This window comes from Hyla sarda, chromosome 8 (assembly GCF_029499605.1).
Source record: "Hyla sarda isolate aHylSar1 chromosome 8, aHylSar1.hap1, whole genome shotgun sequence".
In the NCBI taxonomy this organism is placed as follows: domain Eukaryota; kingdom Metazoa; phylum Chordata; class Amphibia; order Anura; family Hylidae; genus Hyla; species Hyla sarda.
In genome coordinates this window covers 47234031-47257297 of record NC_079196.1, presented here as the reverse complement: position 1 = coordinate 47257297, position 23267 = coordinate 47234031, and the positions used below count along the sequence as shown (strand labels likewise).

The window sequence follows — 23267 nt, the reverse complement described above, 5'->3', positions numbered from 1 at the left end:
TTTTAAATGCTGAATTACCCCTATAAAGCCAAAATTGCTCAGTCTTGAAGGGGTTAATGAAATGTTGTTGTTTTATTCAGTTTTTTTTATTAATAAAAAATTATCTTTATATTAGCAAAAAAAAAAAAAAAATGAATGTTCATAGTAACAAGTAATCAAGAATATCGGAATAAACCGGGCTATGATGGACCTTCCATAGCAACGCTTATAACCATGGAAAGACCCTGGAGTGTGCACTTATTGTTTCCATGGTTACACGTGTTGACAAGATAGGTTATATTACTCCCAATGTTTCCTGAAGTATCACTTTATCCTCTGTGAGTGGAGTTACCTATTAACATTCTTATGTCCACTTGTTGCCTGTTCTTGTATACAGAATAGTATGGTCCTCGCTCCTTTAGGGTCTATTCACACGTACAGTATTCTGCGCAGATTTGATTCGCAGGATTTCCAGCTGTGTTCAGTCATTCAGTTTACATTGAAACCTTCAGCAGAAAATCCTGCGCATCAAATCTGCTCATCAAATCTGCGCAGAATACTGTACGTGTGAATAGACCATTAAGCTCCGGGGTTACTGTGCCAGTAACTAATGGTTTCTCTCCTTGACGACTCTTGCCAGAAAAGTATTAGGAGGCGACGTATATCATCCACTGATGAGTGATAAATCCTGGAGACAGACTTGCTCACTAAGCATAGCTATCTCCAGCACGCAGAGTATTTCAGAACGAAGAGCAATGGATAGCGTGGTGTGAACACGGGCAGGGGATTAACCCTTGCCGATCTTTCTGCTGTAATAGGGAGTAGAGGGCTGTATTGAGATTGGGACCCTTTGGTTAGATACATTTTTGTCGGCTTTGCTATTTTAAAATTTAACATGAGTGATGTCATTACAAAGTACAATTGGTCCCACATAAGACAAGCCCTCACATAGCCATATGACTTTTATTTTTACATCTACAGGGCTATTAGAATGCATCAAGGCATTAAAGGGGTACTCCAGTGAAAAACTTTTTCTTTAAATCAACTGGTGCCTGAAAGTTGAACAGATTTGTAAATTACTTCTATTAAGAAATCTTAATCCTCCAGTACTTATTAGCTGCTGAATACTACATAGGAAATTATTTTCTTTTTGGAACACAGAGCTCTCTGCTGACATCACGAGCACAGTGCTCTCTGCTGACATCTTTTTCCATTTTAGGAACTGTCCAGAGCAGCATATGTTTGCTATGGGGAGTTTCTCCTATTCTGGACAGTTCTTAACATGGACAGAGATGTCAGCAGAGAGCACTGTGCTCGTGATTCAGCAGAAAGCTCTGTTTTCTAAAAAGAAAAGAATTTCCTCTGTAGTATTCAGCAGCTAATAAGTACTGGAAGGATTGAGATTTTTTAATTAAATAGAAGTAATTTACAAATCGGAATTCAGGTAGAAGAAACAGACATGGTCGCACATCTACAATCTTGCACAATGATCTAATTGCTTCTCAGCTTAATATCAAAAACTAACAGGTTGTTAGTATACATTTTTGATCAAAAAGTACAAGCCCACTCACCACGTCAAGGCCACCTATTTAGAGTGGGTCCCTAATGTTCCTAGCATAAAGTGGCGTAGCACTGGGCGGGGACCACCACCGCCGTGACACCAGTGCCCACCGGGGGGGAAAAACGACCCACTGGCAGAACGGCCCCAATGCCACTCAAACCAGTCTGTGGGCCGCACCCCCCCCCCCCCCCCCCCCCACAGACACAGTGCCACGGCAGCAATGGACGCCGCACAGCACCACACCAGTAATTTACAAATCTGTTTAACTTTCTGGAGCCAGTTGTTTAAAAAAAATAAAAATTCCACCAAAGTACCCCTTTTAAGAGGGCCTGTGGTCACCCCACATCATAGCCTGTTTGCAGTGGTAATTTTACAGATTATGGGGTTTTATTATTTGGTTGACTATCTGTACTTCTATATTTCAAAATGATGATTAGGTCAAGGGGGTGTGCATAGGTGTCTGAGGGGCGTGGATTATGTTGGGAGGTTGGGATAATGAAGCTCCTCTTCACACCCCTAGCCTAGCACGTTTATGCTTTGTTTTATTCCCCGAATAGATATTTCCTTTCTTTCAATAATAAATCTATACTTTTATACAGGACACCAACCTTTGCTGGAGGTCTCTTCTCAATTTCCAAGGAATACTTTGAGCACATCGGAAGTTATGATGAACAAATGGAGATATGGGGTGGTGAAAATATAGAAATGTCTTTTAGAGTAAGTATATGTCTGTCCGATATCCGTAAATACCTTATGGTTGATCATTTGGTCTCTCAATAAAAATCCACCCTTTTCTATGCACAGGTCTGGCAGTGCGGAGGGCAGCTGGAAATCCTGCCATGTTCTGTTGTCGGCCATGTTTTCCGTAGCAAGAGTCCTCATACCTTTCCTACAGGTACTCAGGTGATCATCCGGAACCAGGTCCGACTGGCCGAGGTGTGGATGGATGACTACAAAGAAATATTTTATCGCAGAAATCGGGAAGCTGCAAACATTGTCCAACAGGTAGATAAGCCCCACCTCTTATCCTGTAGAAAACCCCCTTTCGTGTCTGGTTATAACAGAGACATAATCACTTGCTGCGTTTCTATGGCTAACTGTGCAAATGGCAAGATGTCACGTCACTTTGCCACTTACGTCCTGTGTCAGTGCAGCGGATTGCCTATCCATTCCCTCCCTGGGCCCCCGATCCTGAACGCACAGTAATATCAGATGGGTTTATCCTACCGTATCAGCTGCAATTGTCTTCTTTATGTAAACTGTAGAAGGCACAAAGCGGCACTGCACAGTATGATGCCGGTGGTTTCGCGCAGTAGGATGCCGGCAGTTTCGCGCAGTATGATGCGCTTCTTCCGGCCTCAAAGAGGCCGGAAGAAGCGCATCACACTGCGCGAAACCACCGGCAGTCATCTCTAAGCGCCCACAGCTGCACCTACCTTCCCGTCTGCCAGGAGATCCGAAGAGGAACAGAGAAACATTTGCTTTGCGGTGAGTGCAGGATTCTATCTATCTATACGCTTGTTTTCTTTATCCAAGTACCGCACTTCCTTGGTTTAAAAAAAAATAAAATAAAATAAAAGTTATATATGGGGGGAAAAAAATACTTTACATATGGTAAAAAAAAAGGATGCAATTATAAAACATAGAATTGAAAAATATAATATAGCTTTATCACATATAAATACATTATTTATACTTTGCTTTTGTCTTTGAGTGTCAATCCCCTTTTATCCCACTAAACTAGGAGGCTTGTGCCCAGGGGGTCCACTGTTGTGTATGAAACTGATTGGGCTCTTTCTGAAGGCAGCAGTACATTGAAGTGGGGGCAGCCATTGAGTAATTTGGGTCCTTTTTTTTTCCTATGCATGAAAAATTACTCATAGTGTAATGCCACTTTTTTTTTTTTTTTTTTTTTTTTTAATGCCTGTTCTTTTCACTCAGCCTTAAAGGGGTATATACCAACTGGCTCCAGAAAGTTAAACAGATTTGTAAATTACTTCTATTAAAAAATCTTAATCCTTCCAATTGTTATTAGCTTCTGAAATTGAGTTGCTGTTTTCTGTCTAACTGCTCTCTGATGACTCACGTCCCGGGAGCTGTGCAGTTCCTATGGGAATATTCTCCCATCATGCACAGCTCCCGGGCGTGACATCATCATTGAGCAGTTAGACAGAAAACTTCAGAAGCTAATAACTATTGGAAGGATTAAGATTTTTTAATAGAAGTAATTTACAAATCTGTTTAACTTTCCGGAGCCACATGATATATAAAAAAAGGTTTTGCCTGAAATACCCCTTTTAAAGTGTAACTCCAATGATGGCAAATCCGTATTCTGATTGCTTTAGTCTCAGGCTACAAAGGTGTTGGGAGATTGAAACTGATATCCTGTTGCCAGACCCTAATTGAGTGACACTTTAACCCAACTTTTCCCGATCTCTTTTGCTCTCAAAGATTTTTGTATCAATTTATATATTTTTGTATTATAAATTTTTTGTATAAATTCAATACAAACTTTAGCAGTGTTTGCTGTATTAATAAAGCCCCTATTTTGAACACATGCAACTAGAAAAGTCACCTAAAATGTTGTGAAAACTAAAGCTTGGTAAACAGTTTATATAACACAAAACTCAATAAATATGTTTCGAGAATGTCTTGTACTGCACTAGTCTGACAGATTAGCTCACCGCTTGAGTTGTGGCCCAGGCTTCGTATATGTTCCCATTGTGTAGTGCGCAAGTATAGAGTTTAGAGGGAATGTGTCTTAAGAAAATGACCTATTGTTTATATCAAGTTTTTTTTGTAAAATCCTGGAACAAGGATGGCCATAGATTCCCTTTAAAGGGGTACTCCGGTGAAATTATTATTTTTTTTTTTTAAATGAACTGGTGCCAGAAAGTTAAACAGATTTATAAATTACTTCTATTAAAAAAATCTTAATCCTTCCTGTACTTATTAGCTGCTGAATACTACAGTGGAAATTCTTTTCGTTTTGAAGCACAGAGCTCTCTGCTGACATCATGTACACAGTGCTCTCTGCTGACATCTCTGTCCATTTTAGGAACTGTCCAGAGTAAAAGGAAATCCCCATAGCAAACCTATGCGGTTCTGGACAAAGGACAGGGGATAAGATGTCAGATTGCCTGCTGTCCCGCTGCCGGGGAGCCCGGGATCCCCCATGCGGCACCGCGCTATCATTACAGCACAGAGCGAGTTTGCTCTGTGTGTAATGACGGGCGATACAGGGGACGGAGCAGCGTGACGTAATGGCTCCGCCCCCTCGTGACATCACGGTCCGTCCCCTTAATGCAAGTCTATGGCAGGGGGCGTGACGACCACCACGCCCCCTCCCATAGACTTGTATTGAAAGGGGCAGGCCGTGATGTCACGAGGGGCGGAGCCGTGACGCAACGATGCTCCGGCCCCTGTATTGCCTGTCATTACGTTCAGAGCGAACTCGCTCTGTGCTGTAATAGCGCGGTGCCGCAGCGGGGATCCCGGGGCTCCCCAGCAGTGGGGCCGCGGCGATCTGATATCTTATCCCCTATCCTTTGGATAGGGGATAAGATGTCTAGGGCGGAGTACCCCTTTAAAGATCATCTATATATAGATGTTTAATTGTTTTAGATGCTTTTTATAAGGCTGCATTCACACCAAAATACAGTTCCCGTATACGTTTTCAATTGAAAACCGTATGCATTGACTCTCCATTGAAAACCGTATGCATTGACTCTCCATTGAAAAGCGTATGCCGAAAGATGCATCCGGGTTGTAGGTTTTTGTCAATTTTTTTTCCCATACCCAAAACCATAGCTTGCCACGGTTTTTGGTCCGGGTGAAAAACCGTTTTGAAACCGAATACATTTTTCTTTTTTAACATGGGAGTCAATGGGAACCGTAGAGAACCGTATGTGTATACAGTTCCATCCGGTTTGCACCATACGATCTTTAACTTTGCACAGTTTTTTTTCTTGGAATTTCAATCAAACAAGTGAAACTTTATTCATAATGGAGTGAAAAGTTAAAAACGTATACTTTTTTTTTTTCTTAAAAACCGATGCAACCGGACATCATTTTTCAAACCGTATATGGTTTTTAACCGTATATGGTTTTTAACCGTATATGGGTTAAAATTTGTACAGACGTTTTAATACAGTTTAGTCAGGTTTTGAGGAATCCATTTTTCATCAAAAACCTGATACGGGAACTGTATTGCAAAAACGTGGTGTGAATGCAGCTTAAGATGAGCTAAGCTGCCCTGTTCTTCATCATTATGGATTAGAAATGTAATTACTTTTTTTTTTTTTTTTCTTTTTACAGAAATCCTACGGAGATTTATCAAAAAGATACAGTTTACGAAAAAATCTTCAGTGCAAGAATTTTACATGGTATCTGAAAAATGTCTATCCTGAAATGTATGTGCCGGACCTGAACCCACTCATCTATGGGGATGTAAGTTCTGGATCAGAGCGGTCTGCTTCTACCTAAAATGAAACCCAATTGCTTTAATATTCTTCGAATCAGAATGGTATTGTAGAAAAGCAGTCACTTGTAGTGGTTGCTTTTTTTTTTCGTAGTTCTGCAACCATCATAGAAATAATGTGATCTATGCATTGCACATGGGAAATCTGGATATTAGAAATATATATGTATAGGAAGATGGGTTAAAGTTTTTTTATTTATTTATTTAGGAAGCTTTTTTGTTGACATATCATTCTATAAGATTTAATGTATCACATTATTTTTTTATAAGCAGTTTTGCACATAGTCTTGAACAAAGTTCTAATCTTTTGTATATACATCCCCTTTGCAGACCTATGTATTTCCATGCTTATAGACTACAAACAAGCCCTGTGGTAGTCTGATCCTTATGGGTTACCTTCCATCTGTACCTAAATGAGGAGGCAGATGGCAAAAAGTAACATGTGACTAAATATACTGGAAATATACATAGTTTGCTTGTAGTTGGGTAGTTAGGCCTACATAGGAGCTGTAGATGCAAAACCATTTTTATGTCTATTTTCAATCAAGACTCCATGCAAGTATGACTAATCATATCTTTTTAACAAGAGAAATGGCTACATAGCCTCTATTTGTGGCTCTTGGGATCGGTGGTGGAAGTATAGTTCCCAGCATACTCTGTTCACCCATTGTTGTGTGTGTATATAGATGTGATCAGCCATTTAATAGTGCATGTACATTGTGTAACTAAAGTGTTTTCTTCATACAGATACAGAATGTTGGCAAACAGTGGTGCTTGGATGCTGGAGCAGATAACACTCACGGAGACAAACCTCCTATCCTCTATACCTGTCATGGCCTTGGGGGTAACCAGGTAAAATATCTATAATTTACTATATCACCATGCAAATTTGTTTCTCGATATATATTATTAAGATCATTCTTAAAATCAAAAATAATGCCATAAGGCATATAGAACTTAATTTGTATAGTCTTAAATTAAAATGTATACACTTTTAAAGGGGGTTATCCAGTTATAATTAATTATTTTTAAGAAATGTGCCCAGGCTGTCTGATAGAATGCAAAAAAAAAAAAAAAAAGCCTTTACTTACCTTCCTTGCAGCCTCCCTTATTGCTGCACCTGGTCTCCACTTTTCGGAGTTGCAGACAATACGTCACCTTGCCATTTAGCCAATCACTTGCCACGGCAGTGTCCCACCTTAGCAAGTGATTGGCTTACAGGCTATGCAACATATTGTCTACAGCTTTGGGAAATACTGTATCTATCACCACTTACTGTATATACTCTAGTATAAGCCGAGTTTTTTGTGCTGAAAACACCCCCCTCGGCTTATACTCGAGTGAACTCTCAGCCCTCAGTGGTCTTCAACCTGCGGACCTCCAGATGTTTCAAAACTACAACTCCCAGCAAGCCCGGACAGCCATCGGCTGTCCGGGCATGCTGGGAGTTGTAGTTTTGAAACATCTGGAGGTCTGCAGGTTGAAGACCACTGCCCGGGCCTTCCTCATCATCCAGCTCATGAACGTCCCTGTGCGTCGTCGTCAAGGCAATGTCACTATTCCGGGGCCGGGCGCGAAGCGCAGAGAAGAGGCCCACCCGGTGAAGATGGACAGCCCGGAACGACTAATCCTCCCCACTGGAAGGTCCTGCAGCACAGATGGCCCAGACCAGCTCACCCGAACATCCCGCCAAGCGGAGGCGAGTACAAAACTAAAGGGGGAGGGGGGGCTGGATGATGACGAAGGTCAGACATTGACAAGCGGTGATGATGAAGGGGGTGGTGTGGGATGATGACAGGGTAATGATGAAGGAGGGATAATGACAGGGTAATGATGAAGGGGGGGATGATGATGGGGGGGATGATGGCAGGGTAATGAGGAAGGGGGGGGATGATGAGAGGTGATGATGATGATGATGATGAGGGTGTTAATGACGGGGGTCTGGATGATGACATGGGGGGATGATGTATTTCCCACCCTAGGCTTATAGTCGAGTCAATAACTTTTCCTGGGTTTTTGGGGTGAAATTAGGGGCCTCGGCTTATATTCGGGTCGGCTTATACTCGAGTATATACGGTACTCACTACATTCTCCAGGTGCTCTCAAAGCCAGTCTGGCAAATGTAGTGTAGTGAGTAGCATTGCATACAGTACTATATGCATTGCCGCTCAGTACCTACGGGAGCAGCTAGATAGGTATTGACAAGGTGATAGAGGCTCGACAGGACGTGATGCAAGGAGGTTGAGAGGCTCCTCCCCCCGTTTCCTGCCCCCTCCATGGACCAAACACATGCTGCTGGCACGGGACACCACTCAGCTGCGCTGAAAGCTGGGATGTGAGTGTGCTGGATGGCGGTGGAGCAGAGGGACCTGACCTGACACAGCAGTAGCGAGCGGGGAGCAGTGGACTGTGAGGGTAGTGGCCCCCACACGAACAACAGCACACACAGGTGCTGACAACGCTGTGATATGGAGTGGAGACTCAGAAGAGGCAGTGAGTGGGAGGAACCCGGATCTGTGTTGTGCTGAGAATGCAGGCAGAGTGAGAATGTGACCCTGGAGCTACTGGATGAAGACACACTGAGGAGGCTGATCAATGGCTGCTCCAGGGACCCAGATGAGATTCGGGTGAGATCCTCTCATATCTGTGTTGTTATAAGGAAGAAACTGCTGCCACAGTGAACAAACTGTACTAAAAGAATAGGTGTGGGGGCAAGTTTTGCTCGCTTAATAATAAATCCCCCTTGTGGCGATTATAGCTGTGGAGGTGAATGCTGCCACGTTCACCTTGTATGTTTAAAGCCAATAAAGAAGGTCCTTCTGCATAAGAAATAAGAATTTATCTATAAGAACTGGATTTGGGTGGAAAACCCTAATTGGGACAGTGTATTTTTTTCCCCCTGAGTATAAACGACACCTGGTGAAACACCTGTAGCACTGCAGGAGCAGGTCTATAGTCTGCAGATAACTGAGCTTCTCCTGTGATACAACAAGCTGAAAGTGTCCATTGGAAATATTTAGTTGATAATCTTTTCTGAATCTCCCGGCGCAGCGTATGAAATACACGTGACTGTTCTGGGTGGGACAATATATTGACAACTGGAGGATAAGATGGCACCCAAGCTGAATAAAACACATAGCCCAACAAAGGACGCTAAAGCAGCTGGGAAAGTGGATAAATATTTTGTCGCGCCGGGGGCAGTGCCTAGAAATCGTGGACAAAATAAAACCAATGCAGGAGATCTGGAATTAGATGGCTCTATAGTGGAGAAGGAAGGGGATGTTCCCCAACCTGCCCTAGATAAAATATTAGCGGCAGTTGCAAAATGTAATACTTCCATAAATGTTCTGTCCAATCAAGTGGGGATTATCGGCGTGGAAATCAATTTGATCAGGGAAGATCTAAAGAAAGTCAGGGAGAGGTGTAGACGAGAGTGTCGGGTGTGGAAGATGAGGTCCATAAGTTAAAATCTGAAGTATAGAGGATGTCAGGGGAGAACAAGTTATTAAATCAAAAAGTGACAGAATTCGAAGACCGCTCCAGACGGGGAACCTTAGAATCTTGGGTTTCCCAGAGGGAGCGGAAAGTAAAGATGTGATAACTTTTATCCAAACATGGTTGGTTGCGCAGTGTGGGGAGGAAAACCTCTCTAAACACTTTAGTGTGATACGTGCGCATAGAATTCCGTTCCAACCCCCGCCAGTAGGGGGCAGACCACGTACCATAATACTTAAATTCCTGAATGATAATGACCGTGACAACATCTTGAGAATAATGAGGAAAAAAAAGGAGATAGAATTATGCTTTTCCCAGATTATGCAATTGAAATACAGAAGAAGAGATATACTTTCAGGGAAGTTAAAAAGAGACTTGCACATAATGGAATCAAGTTTGCTTTAATGTTCCCAGCCAGGCTGAAGGTTTTTTACAACAATGAGATGTTCTTTTTCTCTAGCGCAGTAGAAGCGGTGGACTGGATGGACACACGGGGATTGAAAAATAGTGGTTAAGGACCGGAGGGGATGGGGAGGGGGGGGACAATCACGTAAGGCTAGAGATTTGCCCGAGATGGCAGGTCACCAGGTGGGGTGGAGGGGAAGGGGAAGGATGGGGGGGGGGGGGGAGGTTTGGGGAACCCTGGGGAAGTTATTTATTTATTTATTTTTTATTAAATTTTTTTTCCCTTTTCTCTTCCTTCTTACTACGGTGTTTATTGTGTTCAACTGGACTGTAAGAGAATGACCGCGGATGACTGTTAAGGCTGTGGTACGGAATGTACGAGGACTTGGGGATAAAATGAAAAGATCAGCGGTAATGGGAGTTATTATGAAGCACGCACCAGGTATAGTCGGGTTAGTTGAGACACATTTAAACGGGAGAAACAGTGATGCTTTTGAATCGTAATGTTTGGGGACATTATTACCATTCTCTTCATACAGCATATTCACGGGGGGTTTCGGTGTTAATCCGTAGAAACTTAAATTGGGAATTAATTAGAAAAAGCGTAGATGATGAGGGGAGGTTTTTTTTTTTTATATGGGAGATTAGAAAATTTAAGATGTGTATTAGCATTTGTATATATACCCCCGCCTTTCTCATCCGCGGTCCTTCTTAAATTATTAGATTTTTATGTGAGTTGCGGAGAATGCCTTGTGTTTGCCATGGGGGATATGAACTGCGTCCTAGATGAGAGGTTAGATAGATGGAGGGCAAGCGGGAGTAAAGGAGAGGTGGGTTACACTCCCCTGGCGAAAGTATGTAATGAACTGGGACGCAGCGATATTTGGAGGATTTACATCCCTCAAAAGAAAGAATATTCATGTTGGAACAAGACCTGTCAGACTATGTCCAGAATAGATATATGTCTGGGAAATGACTCTAGTTTAAATAAGGTGATAAAAATACATTATTGGGTTAGATGTCTGTCGGACCACGCGGCTCTAGAAGTACTGATAAAAACAGAGGAAGAGGTAAGTTTTTTGCAAACAACTGGGGCACAGCAAATGACTCGGTTGTCTGGGAGACCTGTAAAGCTTACCTAAGAGGGGAAATAATAAGAGCAATAAAGTGGAAAAAAAAAGAGTTTAAATCAAAAGAGGAGGGAGGGCTTAATAAGTAATCTTAGGGATACAGAGAAGGAATATACACAAAATTCATCAGAAGAGAGTAAGGAAAAATTAAATAAGCTACAAAATGAATTTAATGAATATATGTTGGAAAAGAGTAAAAATAAATAGATTTTTCAAGGCCAGCAAAGATTTGTACAGGCAGGGAAGCCTAACAAGTATTTGATGGCAATTGTCTCAAATCGACACACTAAGCAAAGAATTTCTGGGATAAGTAATAAAGAAGGAGATTGGTGTATAGAAGAAAAGGAAATAAGGGAATTTAGAGAATATTATGAGATATTATATAGATCTGAATATAATAAGGAAAGAAAGGAAACGCAAAATTATTTGGACCAAATGGAACTCCCCGAAATGGAAAAACAAACCTTAGATGCTCCATTAACTAGAATAGAACTGAATAAAGCGCTATATCAGATTAGGGGTAATACAACACCTGGAAGAGATGGACTACCCTTTGATATATATAGAAGGTTTGGCGGAATTTTGATCCCGGCATTACAGAGTGATTGAGACCAGCATGGTGACCGGGAAATTACCGGACTCAATGCGGGAAGCGGTTATAATATTGATCCTGAAAGAGGGAAAAGATAAAGAGGATATGGGGTCGTATAGACCCATATCGTTAATAAATACGGATATCAAGATTTTCGCCAAAGCATTAGCCATTAGATTACAGAGTAATATCACAGAGTTAATTCAGGAAGATCAGTGCGGGTTGATCCCGGGAAGAATGGCCCGACACAATATATATAGAGTCCTTACGAATATAGATATGGGAAAATTACAGGGCGGGGAATCCCACTCCATCCTGTCTTTAGATACCACTAAGGCTTTCGACAGGGTGGAGTAGGAGTTCTTGTGGGCAGTATTAGAAAAATGCGGCTTTGGGAAAACATATATAGACATGATCTGACTGTTATACTCTGAACCTAAGGCAAGAGTGTCGATCAATAGGAAATTATCGGAGCAATTTTCGCTCTCGAGGCACCAGACAGGGATGCCCTCTCTCCCCCTTGCTGTTTGCTATGAGCATGGAACCTGTTGCTGTTAAGATCAGAGAGGAGAAGGAGATTGGTGGGTTTGGTGCAAGGGGGAGAGAGGACAAAATATCCTTATATGCAGACGATATCCTGCTTTTTTTGGAAAAACTGTCGGATCTGACCGGAGTGATGGAGATTATCAAGGAATATGGGAGTTTCTCAGGGTTAGAAATAAACTGGTCCAAATCAGTACTCCTTCCATTGGGGGGGGGGGGGAGAATAATATATTCATAGAAAACAAAATAAAAATATTAAAAAAAGACAAGCACTTTAAATACTTAGGTATACAAATCTCAGGTAAATTAGAAGATCATTATAAATTAAACCTAGAACCCTTAATAAAGAACATGGAAAAGAAAATTAAAATATGGAGAGACTTCAAAATTTCTAAAGCAGACAGAATGATATTAATGAAAACTATTATGTTGCCGAAAATATTATATGTATTTAGTGCTTCACCCATTTGGTGTGATGACATTTTTTTTAAAAAGAAAGCTGTCAATCTTCAATGCTTTGATATGGGGCCGAAGAAGGGTGAGGATTAAGATCGAATATTTATGTCTACCCAGAAGAAAAGGGGGAATGGCATTTCCGGACGTGCAAAGGTATTTTTTAGCCGCCCAATTATACTTTTAGGGACTGGAGGAGATCTCATATGATTGAGTATTTGATGGAACGATGTAGAGGATCATATGATGATATTTACCAGTTACTGGAGTCAGGAGTCAATTAGAAGAGAAAAGATGGAAAAACTGTATAACAATAGCTGCCTTGAAAAGAACGTGGGAAATGGTAAAAAGGGAGGTGGGAATAACTGGGATACTGGATATAGCCCTCATTTGGAATAATAAAAACACAGTAGAGGAAATAAATAGATTAGAATTTCGAACACTAGCACAATGGGGGGGGTGAATAAAATATAATAATATATATAAGGAAGGGAAGATTAAAACATGGGAAGAGTTAAAAAAGGGTAGAGAAGTTGGGGTTGGGACATGGTTTGAATATATGAGATTAGGAGGTGTAGTAAAAGATACGGTAGATAAGGGGAAGAAAGTATAAATAGTAAAAGGTAGTTTTTTTGATAAGATGGTGAATACAGAGATGGGGGAAAAAAAGAGTTGTCAAAGATATATAGAGCACTTAATAAATTTTCTATATTAAAGAGAAATCATCACAGTAGAAAAATATGGCAAAAAGAATTGGGTGAGAAAGAAGAAGCACAGTGGGGAAAAATACACAAAATAATTAATACATTTTATTCCATTAAATGCGAATCATAGGGTGATACAGTATAATATAGTTTATAGGTTGTACTATACACCTCTCTTTTTGTATAAAATAGGTAAAAAGAACTTGAGTGCCTGCTCAAAATGTGGGCAAGAAGAGGCAGGATTGTTGCATATGCTTTGGACATGTCCAGAAATAAAGAAATTTTGGGGAGAAGTTATACAATTAGTTGAGAAAAGTTGACAAGAGTCTCTGTTCCTGCACATGCATTTTGCAAGTGTAGTGTAGTATAGCATGACACAGAAACAGCAGTGGTAATTGGCCGCTACTACATCTGTCTCCTAAGAAAAAATAAGGCTAGGTTCAGACAATTTCAGAAAATTTCCGCCCGGAGATTCCGAGTGTGGCCAGCGCCGGCTGAATCAGTCTGGGCTAGGACCACGCGGACACTGCAGTCTCCAATAGACTGCAATGTGTTCCGCGTGGATTTCCGCCTGAAGAGCACCGCCTTTCTTCCGACGGAAATTTCCAAGCGGATTGTCCATTCACAAATTCCGCTTCACAAATTCCGAAGTGTGAATTTGTGAACGGAAAATCATTCACTACACTATACATTTTAGAAAGCGGAATTTCCGCCTGCAATTTCAAAGCAAAATTGCAGGCGGAAATTCCGTAGTCTGAACCTAGCCTAACAAGAAGGTATTATAAGGGCTGGCCATGTGCTGACAATCTTTTATGTTTCCGAGTTCAGGGTAGAAGGACATAACATTTTTTGTCTCTGTTTGTACTAGGGACTATGGTAAAATGCCCAGAATCTTTAAAACACACACAATGGGGGGAAAAAATAAAAACTGTCGGATTTGCCCGTAGCAACCAGGTTTTATATCTTAACCAGCTCTGTTATGAAATCTGAGCTGTAATTGGTTGTTATGAGCAAATCACAGTTTTTGTCTGTATTCATTCATTTCCCACGATGACCCGGATTTATCAATCAATCAAAGAACAAAAATTGTAAGATTTGCCAATAGCAACCAATTACAACTCAGCTTTTATTTGATCAGAGCTTGTAAAGATTTTAAACCTGGTTCTACGGGCAAATCAGACCCTTTTTGTCTCAGATTGATTGCTAAATCTGCGCCAACAACTTCCAGTCACAGATCGGTCAGTGTGAGATCATTCATCCAGTGATTCATTGGGTATAAGATTATGTCAGGTATAAAGGAAAAGGAGACGCACTGCAGGTAACCTATATAACCCCGGGCGGTCTCTGATAAGCTCACATAACTGCTAAGGCGCCACACTCCAGGCTTTCTGGATGAGCCTTCGGCTGCTCATCGTGGGTCTTGGAATGAAAATTATAAGGTATCACTTGTCTTCACATTCTTAAGGCTTTATTAAGGCTTTCAGCAATCAGCTGGTAAGACGGAAGTCTATGAATAGGTCTTCAGCCAAGTACAGAGGAAGCAGAGTGAAGTTTGTCTTATTGTAGACAGCAGTTACTGCAAGATATCGTATTATATTTATATGATAGTTTATGCTGAGATACAGCCTAGAGTTACGTGACAAATTCAGCTCTACTACCGGATCTATAACCGGAACGCTAAATTATAATCCGGTCTAACCATGGAGCGAGTGAGCTATTTGTATAAAACACATACATTTATTGTAATCTTGACATCATGGCAAACAGTACATAAAACAAGAAATCTTCATGTAAAGGCCGTCCTTAGCATAGGTAAATAATGTAGAACGGTTACATAGGCATGTCCATAAATCTTGTCTCACCAGCTGGAATTTCTTCCTACTTCATCCAGCGTGGTGGATCCATCTTGAAATGTCCTTTTATTATGGCCGCCTCTGTTAGCTTCCTCCAGCCGTCATCCTGCTCTTGCTTTATCCTGGAGGGCTGTATACGACTCCCCGGAGACCCTCGTCCTTTCCTCCGTTCCAACCCTTCTCTCTGGAGCCACTTGTGCTCAAATGAGGGGTGTGTTTATGATGATTGAAGGTGTGTCCTTTATAAATGAGATCGTGTTTATCCTAATTCAAGATGTATTCCCTATCACTAAGGGTCCATAAATATACATATATGGTGTATTAAAAGTATATATCGCCTCCTAGTGGGCTGGCTGAATATTCATTTAACTCATGGATGTATGCGTTATGTCGTAGCCATACTCTTTCCTTCTGTTTGGTCAATACTAGCTCTACAAATATGGGACTTCTCTGAATTCTTGACTAAGCTATGTGACCATTCTAAAATAGCATTATACTGACATGGGATATAGTGTGTCATGTGATGTTCTATACATATAGACATGATGTTCTATGATAACTGGTGAGCTTAAACACGTGGCTTGTCTTAAGTAACCTTGGTTATTATGTGATATTGAAAAATGACATACATTTTATAAACTACACTAGACATGAGTAAAGTTTTATCACTGCCAAGTATGTATCTATAGGGCATTTATAGTCATGCATATACATCTTCATTACTTTTCTTTTGTTTTGGATGGATCTTTTACTACCTGGAAACCATTCATGAGCTGACAGATCTCTTACTGTATTTGTTTTTACTAGTTTTAATGTCCCTAGATGAAACACACATTGTAGGATAATATATGGAGCTGCATGGCCTCTGTGCGCTGCCGTACATTAGCATATATTCTTGTTCCATGGAAGAATATCACCATACATACAGAACCCAATGGTGCAAGCTACAAAATGTATTTCTGCCTCATTTGTATGGAAACCAAAAATAGAATCCTTTGTATGAAATCAGACACACTGAGGAGAGACAGTAAAGGCCTCGTGCACCTTTTATAGTAGCCTTATTATATCTCTATCCAAAACTGAACTGTATAGCCGGGTACATGAACCCTAATATATTACTGAAGAATCGTCCGCTGCATCTAAGAACCAAGAACCAGCAACTGCATCTAACCGGCTTATTGACAGTTTCCAGGTAGTACGGGCTCATCTGCTCCAGGGCTCTCCAGTGATCTTCTATTGTCCGCCTTCTGGCAGACCAGAGAAGTTTATCTCCAATATAATTGATCAGTGCTATGCCTATGCTTAGCAATGAACAGTAATAGCAATAAAAAAACATACAGTCCACTGTGGGGACTAAGATTGTAAAAAATAAATAAATAAATAAAAAAATAAAAAACTATAATAATAATTTGTGTTTTTTAAATGTGAGTCTTTCCCCAATAAAAATGTACAAGTATTTTTTTTACAGTCAAAAAAAATTTACAAAAAAAAAAATAAAAAAAAATAAAAATATAAATATATATATATATATATATATAATATAATATAATATAATTTTCTTTATTTTTTTTTTTTTGCATCGCCCCTTGCGGAAATATCTATTAAAACATATTGTTGTTGATCCCATATGGTAAACGGCGTAGATGTAAAATAATACCATAGAAAAGTAGAAAATGTAAAAAATAAAAATAAAAAAAACTATTAAAAATCTTATGATCATGGCGCATAATATGAGCCCTCATGCAGCCTCGTTTACTGAAAAATTAGAACATTATAGTGGCCAGAATTGGAAAATTTTTCAACATACTTTTTTTGGTTTAAAAAAGTTTGACTTCTTTTTTTTTAAAATCAGTACCGTAATAGAAAAGCATGTAACCATGGGTATCATTTTAATCGTATTGACCCACAGTATAAAGAGAACATGTCAGTTTTACGGTAAAATGCACTGCGTAAAAATGGAGGTAAAAAAAACTAAAGTTGCAAAAATGGCGTGATAAAAACAGAGCAAATTTCTTCTAAAAACAGCTCTGTCTGTCTCCAGGTTGAGTGCGGTTCTGCAGCTCAGTTCCATGGAAGTGAATGAAGCCAAGTTTTATTACCACACACAACCTGGAGACAGACTAGGAGCGGGTTTGTTTGTTTGTTTTTGTTTTTTAAAGAAATTGGCTCTGCTTTTCTGTTCCTGGATAACCCCTTTAAGCCCTGGAGGTACCATTAATGGGAAGAATGCGATTCTGTTAAGCACTTACTTGCACTTAGTAAACTATTACTTTGCTTCACCAAAGCAGAATGAGCCTTGAATTACGTTTGTTATAGCATTGTGAATACACAACAGACAAACATCCAGTCTGGCACAACACTGGGATACCAACTCCTACGGCATCACATACTTCCCTGACCACACACAATGCACAATTTATTTAGAAAATCTGTGTCATGACATTTGATTCCCATCCTAATATTCCTAAATAGTTTGCAAAATGTTTATATTAAAGTTGCCTATGATTAGATTTTTTTTTTCTAGAAACAGTGTAACTATATCCTATAAGTTGTGTCCGGAGAACTTAGGTGAGCTGCAATACAAGAAACAGCCTGTGGGTAACAGTGGCGCTATTTCTGCCTTTCTAATCCTGGATAATTCATTTACATTTTTCTATGGCATTGATCAGGAAAAAGAGGCATAATAATAATTCTTATTTTTCCCCTACTTTTGCTCATTTAGTACTTTGAATATACCCTAAGCCATGAAATTCGACATAATATCCAAAAGGAACTGTGCCTCAGAGCTGGCAAAGGGCAGGTTGTCCTTAAGAAGTGTAATCGCAAAGGCATGGGCACCACTGTCCTACCCGAGGAGAAATGGGAACTTCAGAAGGTGAGATGATGGACTTCCTAGAAGAATTATGTTGGTGAAAATGTATCAATGCAAATAAATAAGTGAGGCTTCCAGCATGCTGGGAGTTGTAGTTTTGCAACAGCTAGAGGTCCAATGTTTGGTGACCACTGGTGTATATGGTAAATCAGGGTCGTCCAGGATACATTTTATTTTTTCAATTATGAATTTATCTAATCTATGTCCAAATACTGGGACCCCAACTGACCTCAAGAACTGGGGTCCCTCTTCCCCTGAGAGACTGATTTACTAGTGTGCATGCACGGCTACAGCCACTCCATTCTCGCATGGAACAAGGGACTCCTGTTCCTGTGATTGGTTGAAGTCCCAACAGTTTGATCTCCACTCATCAGATACATTGGCCTTCATTTACTATTGCAAACCCGACATGTTTTGTCGGGTTGTGCGCCATATTCTGTAGCATTGCGCCAGAAATTCTGTCTGCGCCAGAATTTGCGGCAGAATTGAAAAAACCCAGACTAACTCTCCATTTTGGGGTTTAAGAAAACCCCAAAAAGGGGCATGGTCGGCGGGAAAAGGGGCGTGTCCCAGACATTTTCACAAAAAAACAACAGTTTTTCACATAAAATGTGGTGGATTTGAGCTGAGGAAAACCCGACAGATCAGAGCATATGTAAAAAAAAGTGTAGGGAAAGTGGAAAATGTAGGGAAACCTTAGTAAATACTGTGGAAAATAAATTGTAGGTAATTAAAACTCGCAAAGAAACCTACACAACACTCTTAGTAAATGAGGGACATTGTATATTTGGGATAATCCCTTTATCTGTTCATTGGGGGGGGGGGGGGGGGGGGGGAACAGAGAGTGGAACAGAGAGTGGATGGAGTGACTGCGGCCATGCATGCACATTGCCATTTCAGGGGACAAGGGACCCCCATTGTCATAGGCGTGCGCACGGGGTGTGCCGGGTGTGCCCAGACACACCCTAATCCAGTGGCGTTGCGACCCGGGTGCGGGGGGTGCGGCCCGCACCGGGTGACACCAAGACGCTCCGCAGCACCCCCCATCTGTGCCCAACCGTCCTTCACCAGCCGAGACCCCTGCGCTGTGCGGTGCGCCTGTCCGTCAGGCGCACCGCACAGCGCTGCCTCCTGCTCCTTTTTGTGCCCCTCCCCGCTCCGCTCTGGCTCACCTTCAGTTGGTCCGGGATTTGTATTTCCGCACGTCACTGCCGTCACATGACCATCAGGACGTCACGGTGTATTCAAGGACGCCGGCCCCAGAGTGTGACGTGACGGTACGCGGCTCGCAGGATTACTGCGCTGAGTGAGTGAATGTTATTTCAACCTGCCTACTGCGTCTGGGGGGAGGGGGTTAATCTGGGGCACCGTACTATCTTCCTACAGGGGGGGGGGGGTCATCAGGGGGGTACTACCTTCTAACAGGGTGGGGGGATAGGGTTAATCTGGGGGGTACTGCATTCCTACAGGGGGGGAGAGGGGGTTAAACTGGGGGCTACTACCATCATACTGGGGGGGGGGGTTAATCTGGGGGTACTACCTGCCTGCTCGAGTAAGGGGGTTAATCTGGGGGTTACTACCTGCCTGCTGAGGGAAGAGGGTTAGTCTGGGGGTACTACCTGCCTGCTGGGGGGAGGGGGTTAATCTTGGGTACTACCGGCCTACCGGGGGGGTTAATCTGGGGCCCCGAGTAGGCAGGTAGTACCCCCAGATTAACCCCCTCCCCCCCAGATAGATGGTAGTACCCCCAGATTACCCCCCCCCCAGTAAGAAGGTAGTACCCTCAAATTAACCCCCTCTTCCTGCCAGTAGGAAGGTAGCACCCCCAGATGCTGGTGGCCTCCATGTCTATTTTGCTTTTGTAGGGAACTATACTGCACCTAATGTGGGAACTATACTGCACCTAATGTGGGAACTATACTGCCAACCTAATGTGGGGGAACTGTACTGCACCTAATGTGGGGGAACTGTACTGCACCTAATGTGGGGGAACTGTACTGCACCTAATGTGGGGGAACTGTACTGCACCTAATGTGGGGGAACTGTACTGCACCTAATGTGGGGGAACTGTACTGCACCTAATGTGGGGGAACTGTACTGCACCTAATGTGGGGGAACTGTACTGCAAACCTAATGTTGGGGAACTATACTGCCAACCTAATGTGGGGGAACTGTACTGCCAACCTAATGTGGGGGGAACTGTACTGCCAACCTAATGTGGGGGGAACTATACTGCACCTAATGTGGGGAACTATACTGCACCTAATGTAGGAGAACTGTACTGCACATAATGTGGGGAACTATACTACACCTAATGTGGGGGAACTGTACTGCACTTAATGTAGGGGAACTGTACAGTTCCCCTTCATTAGGTGCAGTACAGTTCCCCCACATTAGGTGCAGTACAGTTCCCCCACATTAGGTGGCACCTAATGAGGGGGAACTGTACTGCATCTAATGAGGGGGAACTGTACTGCATCTAATGAGGGGGAACTGTACTGCATCTAATGAGGGGGAACTGTACTGCATCTAATGAGGGGGAACTGTACTGCACCTAATGTGGGGGGACTGTACTGCACCTAATGTGGGGGGACTGTACTTCCAACCTTATGTGGGGGAACTGTACTGCAAACCTAATGTGGGGGAACTGTACTGCCAACCTAATGTGGGGGAACTGTACTGCCAACCTAATGTGGTGGGACTTATACTGCACCTAATGTGGGGGAACTATACTGCACCTAATGTGGGGGAACTATACTGCACCTAATGTGGGGGAACTATACTAACTGTGTGTATGTGTGCGTGTATATACACATATATATATGCACGCGCCAGTGCTGGGTCCCAGTAGTTAAACTCCCCTTACATCAGGATAGGTGATATTTGCTTAACTATAGAGCTAAAGGGATGCTCCGGGAAGTTAGGAACAATAAAAATGCCCCAAAGCCACCACAGTACCTGTTCTGTGTCCCCTGTAGTTATCCATGTGATTTTGCCAGCTCCCGTGGCCCCTGTCTGTGTGCATGTTGTGTTGTTGTAAACGCAGTGAGCAGCACACACTGTACATGTCTTTTCTTTCAAACTATTCCCCCCCCCCAAGTAATACAAGTAATAAATCATGATATTCTCTTAATGGCAGCAGTCAGTGATTAGATATACAGCAGGAAAAGAGCAGTGTTATGTGCTGAGGAGACTGTGTTTTTCTACCGGCAAGATACTCACACAGGGAGGGGAGGTGTGGCTGTGAAGCCAGAGCCCTAGACCAGACAGAAATCACATGGTGTTTGTCTTGCAGGAGGGTGGGGGCTAGTCTCAGTGAAGAGTTTGCACAGAAACAAAGAGGATCTGATAATTACATCATTCCCTCACTCCCTGCATGTAAGTGACAGCTGAAAGAGGGAAACTGCTCTATATAGCTAATGAATGATATTTAGACAAATACATAGGTTGGTGAGAGGGAAAGGATAGGCTATGGGGTTAGTTCCCTGGAGTACCCCTTTAAACAATGTCATGACTTGAAGTTGATGCTGTTGCGATAATACTAAAGGTGATTTTTCTTTTGTCATCTCATTCCAGGATCAGCTGATCTACAATGCTGCATTTAGAATGTGCCTGACTGGAAATGGCGCTAACACAAATATTGTCCCCTGTAACCCTGCGGACCCTTTCCAACAATGGATTTTCCGACAAAGCTCTTAAACAACCAAAAAAAAAAAAAAAAACAACCAACACAACCAATGACACTTTCTCTTTAACACTGTGATAGAAAATGACACTGTAACGTTTTATGCAGTCGCAGCTGACTTTGTGTTACAAAAGAAAAGAACACTGCGAACGTTGAGTCGGCAGCAGATGCCAAAGAATGTTTTTAAAGCTTTTTTATATATATATCTCCCTGTTGTGTGTTTACATGATTGTTGTGTTAATGGGTAAGATGGGTTCTCTTAGTGTTTACATCGACTGCAAGGAGCAAAGACTGAGTGGTGTACTCGGAGACCAAGCACCATGCACTTCTGGAAAGTGGGGAGGGGGTGGGGGTGGGGTACGTGCCTTAAAGAAAAACTCAGCTGAAATATTATATGTGAGCCAGTACATAGTGTTTTATATGTGCTTTTTTTTAACTGCACTAGCTAAAGGCTTTGTATTTGGTATTGCAAAATAGTTTCTACATCATATAAGTCTGTGTTTCTCAACCGGGGAGCCTCCAGCTGTTGCAAAATTAGAGATGTAGATGAGAGATGTAGTTTTGCAACAGCTGCATGCACCCTGATTGGGAAACACTGGTATGGTTAGTGGCTGGTTATCTGTATCTAGTCAATCAACCTCCACCACAGTGGTCCCCAAACTGTGGAACTCCAGCTGTTGCAAAACTACAACTTCCAGCGTGCCCGGACAGCCGTTGGCTGTCCAGGCATGCTGGGAGTTGTAGTTTTGCAACAGCTGGAGGTTTACAAATTGGGGACCTAGGCTTTGCAGGTGCACAATGTCATGTGGCATTTAAAGGGGTACTCCGGTGAAAACCTTTTTTCTTTTAAATCAACTGGTGCCAGAAAGTTAAACATATTTGTAAATTACTTCTATTAAAAAATCTTAATCCTTCCAGTACTTCTTAGATGCTGAATGCAACAGAGGAAATTCCTTTCATTTTGGAACACTGATGACATCACAACCACAGTGCTCTCTGCTGACATCTCTGTCCATTTTAGCAACCATGCATAGCAGATGTATGCTAAGGGCAGCATGGTGGCTTAGTGGTTAGCACTGCTGCCTTGCAGTGCTGGGGCCTTGGGTTCAAATCCCACTAAGGACAACAATAAATAAAGAGTTATTGTTATTATTATTATAATGACGTCAGCAAAGAGCACTGTGGTTGTGATGTCATCAGAGAGAATTTCCTCTGTAGTATTCAGCAGCGAATAAGTACAGGAAGGATTAAGATTTTTTAATAGAAGTAATTTACAAATCTGTTTAACTTTCTGGCACCAGTTGATTTAAAAGAAAAAAGGTTTTCACCGGAGTACCCCTTTAAGTTCCTCCTACAGTGGAAGGGATTTCCATTATGGCTATTGGAAATAATGTATCATGTTGCCTAACTAAAATGGTGAAAAAGGGGAACTATAATTTCAGAAAACCTTTGACATTATAGTAACAAGGTTCGGTGCTGAGACCTCTGAGCATTGTGTACACAGATTGGATTTAT

The 23267-nt window shown here is 41.8% G+C and overlaps 1 protein-coding gene across 3 annotated transcripts in view; it reads left to right on the top strand.

Moving 5' to 3' along the window:
- GALNT3 (polypeptide N-acetylgalactosaminyltransferase 3) overlaps window positions 1-21793 on the top strand; it is a 57588-nt gene extending 35795 nt beyond the window's left edge. For all 3 annotated transcript variants that reach the window (XM_056535125.1, XM_056535123.1, XM_056535124.1), the window contains 6 exons: window positions 2140-2257; window positions 2345-2545; window positions 5858-5989; window positions 6768-6872; window positions 17918-18070; window positions 21644-21793. In XM_056535125.1, coding sequence (XP_056391100.1) covers window positions 2140-2257; window positions 2345-2545; window positions 5858-5989; window positions 6768-6872; window positions 17918-18070; window positions 21644-21766 — 832 coding nt within the window. In that variant the 3' untranslated portion in view covers window positions 21767-21793. The remainder of the gene's footprint in view (window positions 1-2139; window positions 2258-2344; window positions 2546-5857; window positions 5990-6767; window positions 6873-17917; window positions 18071-21643) is intronic.
- The last annotated feature ends 1474 nt before the right edge of the window (window positions 21794-23267 follow it).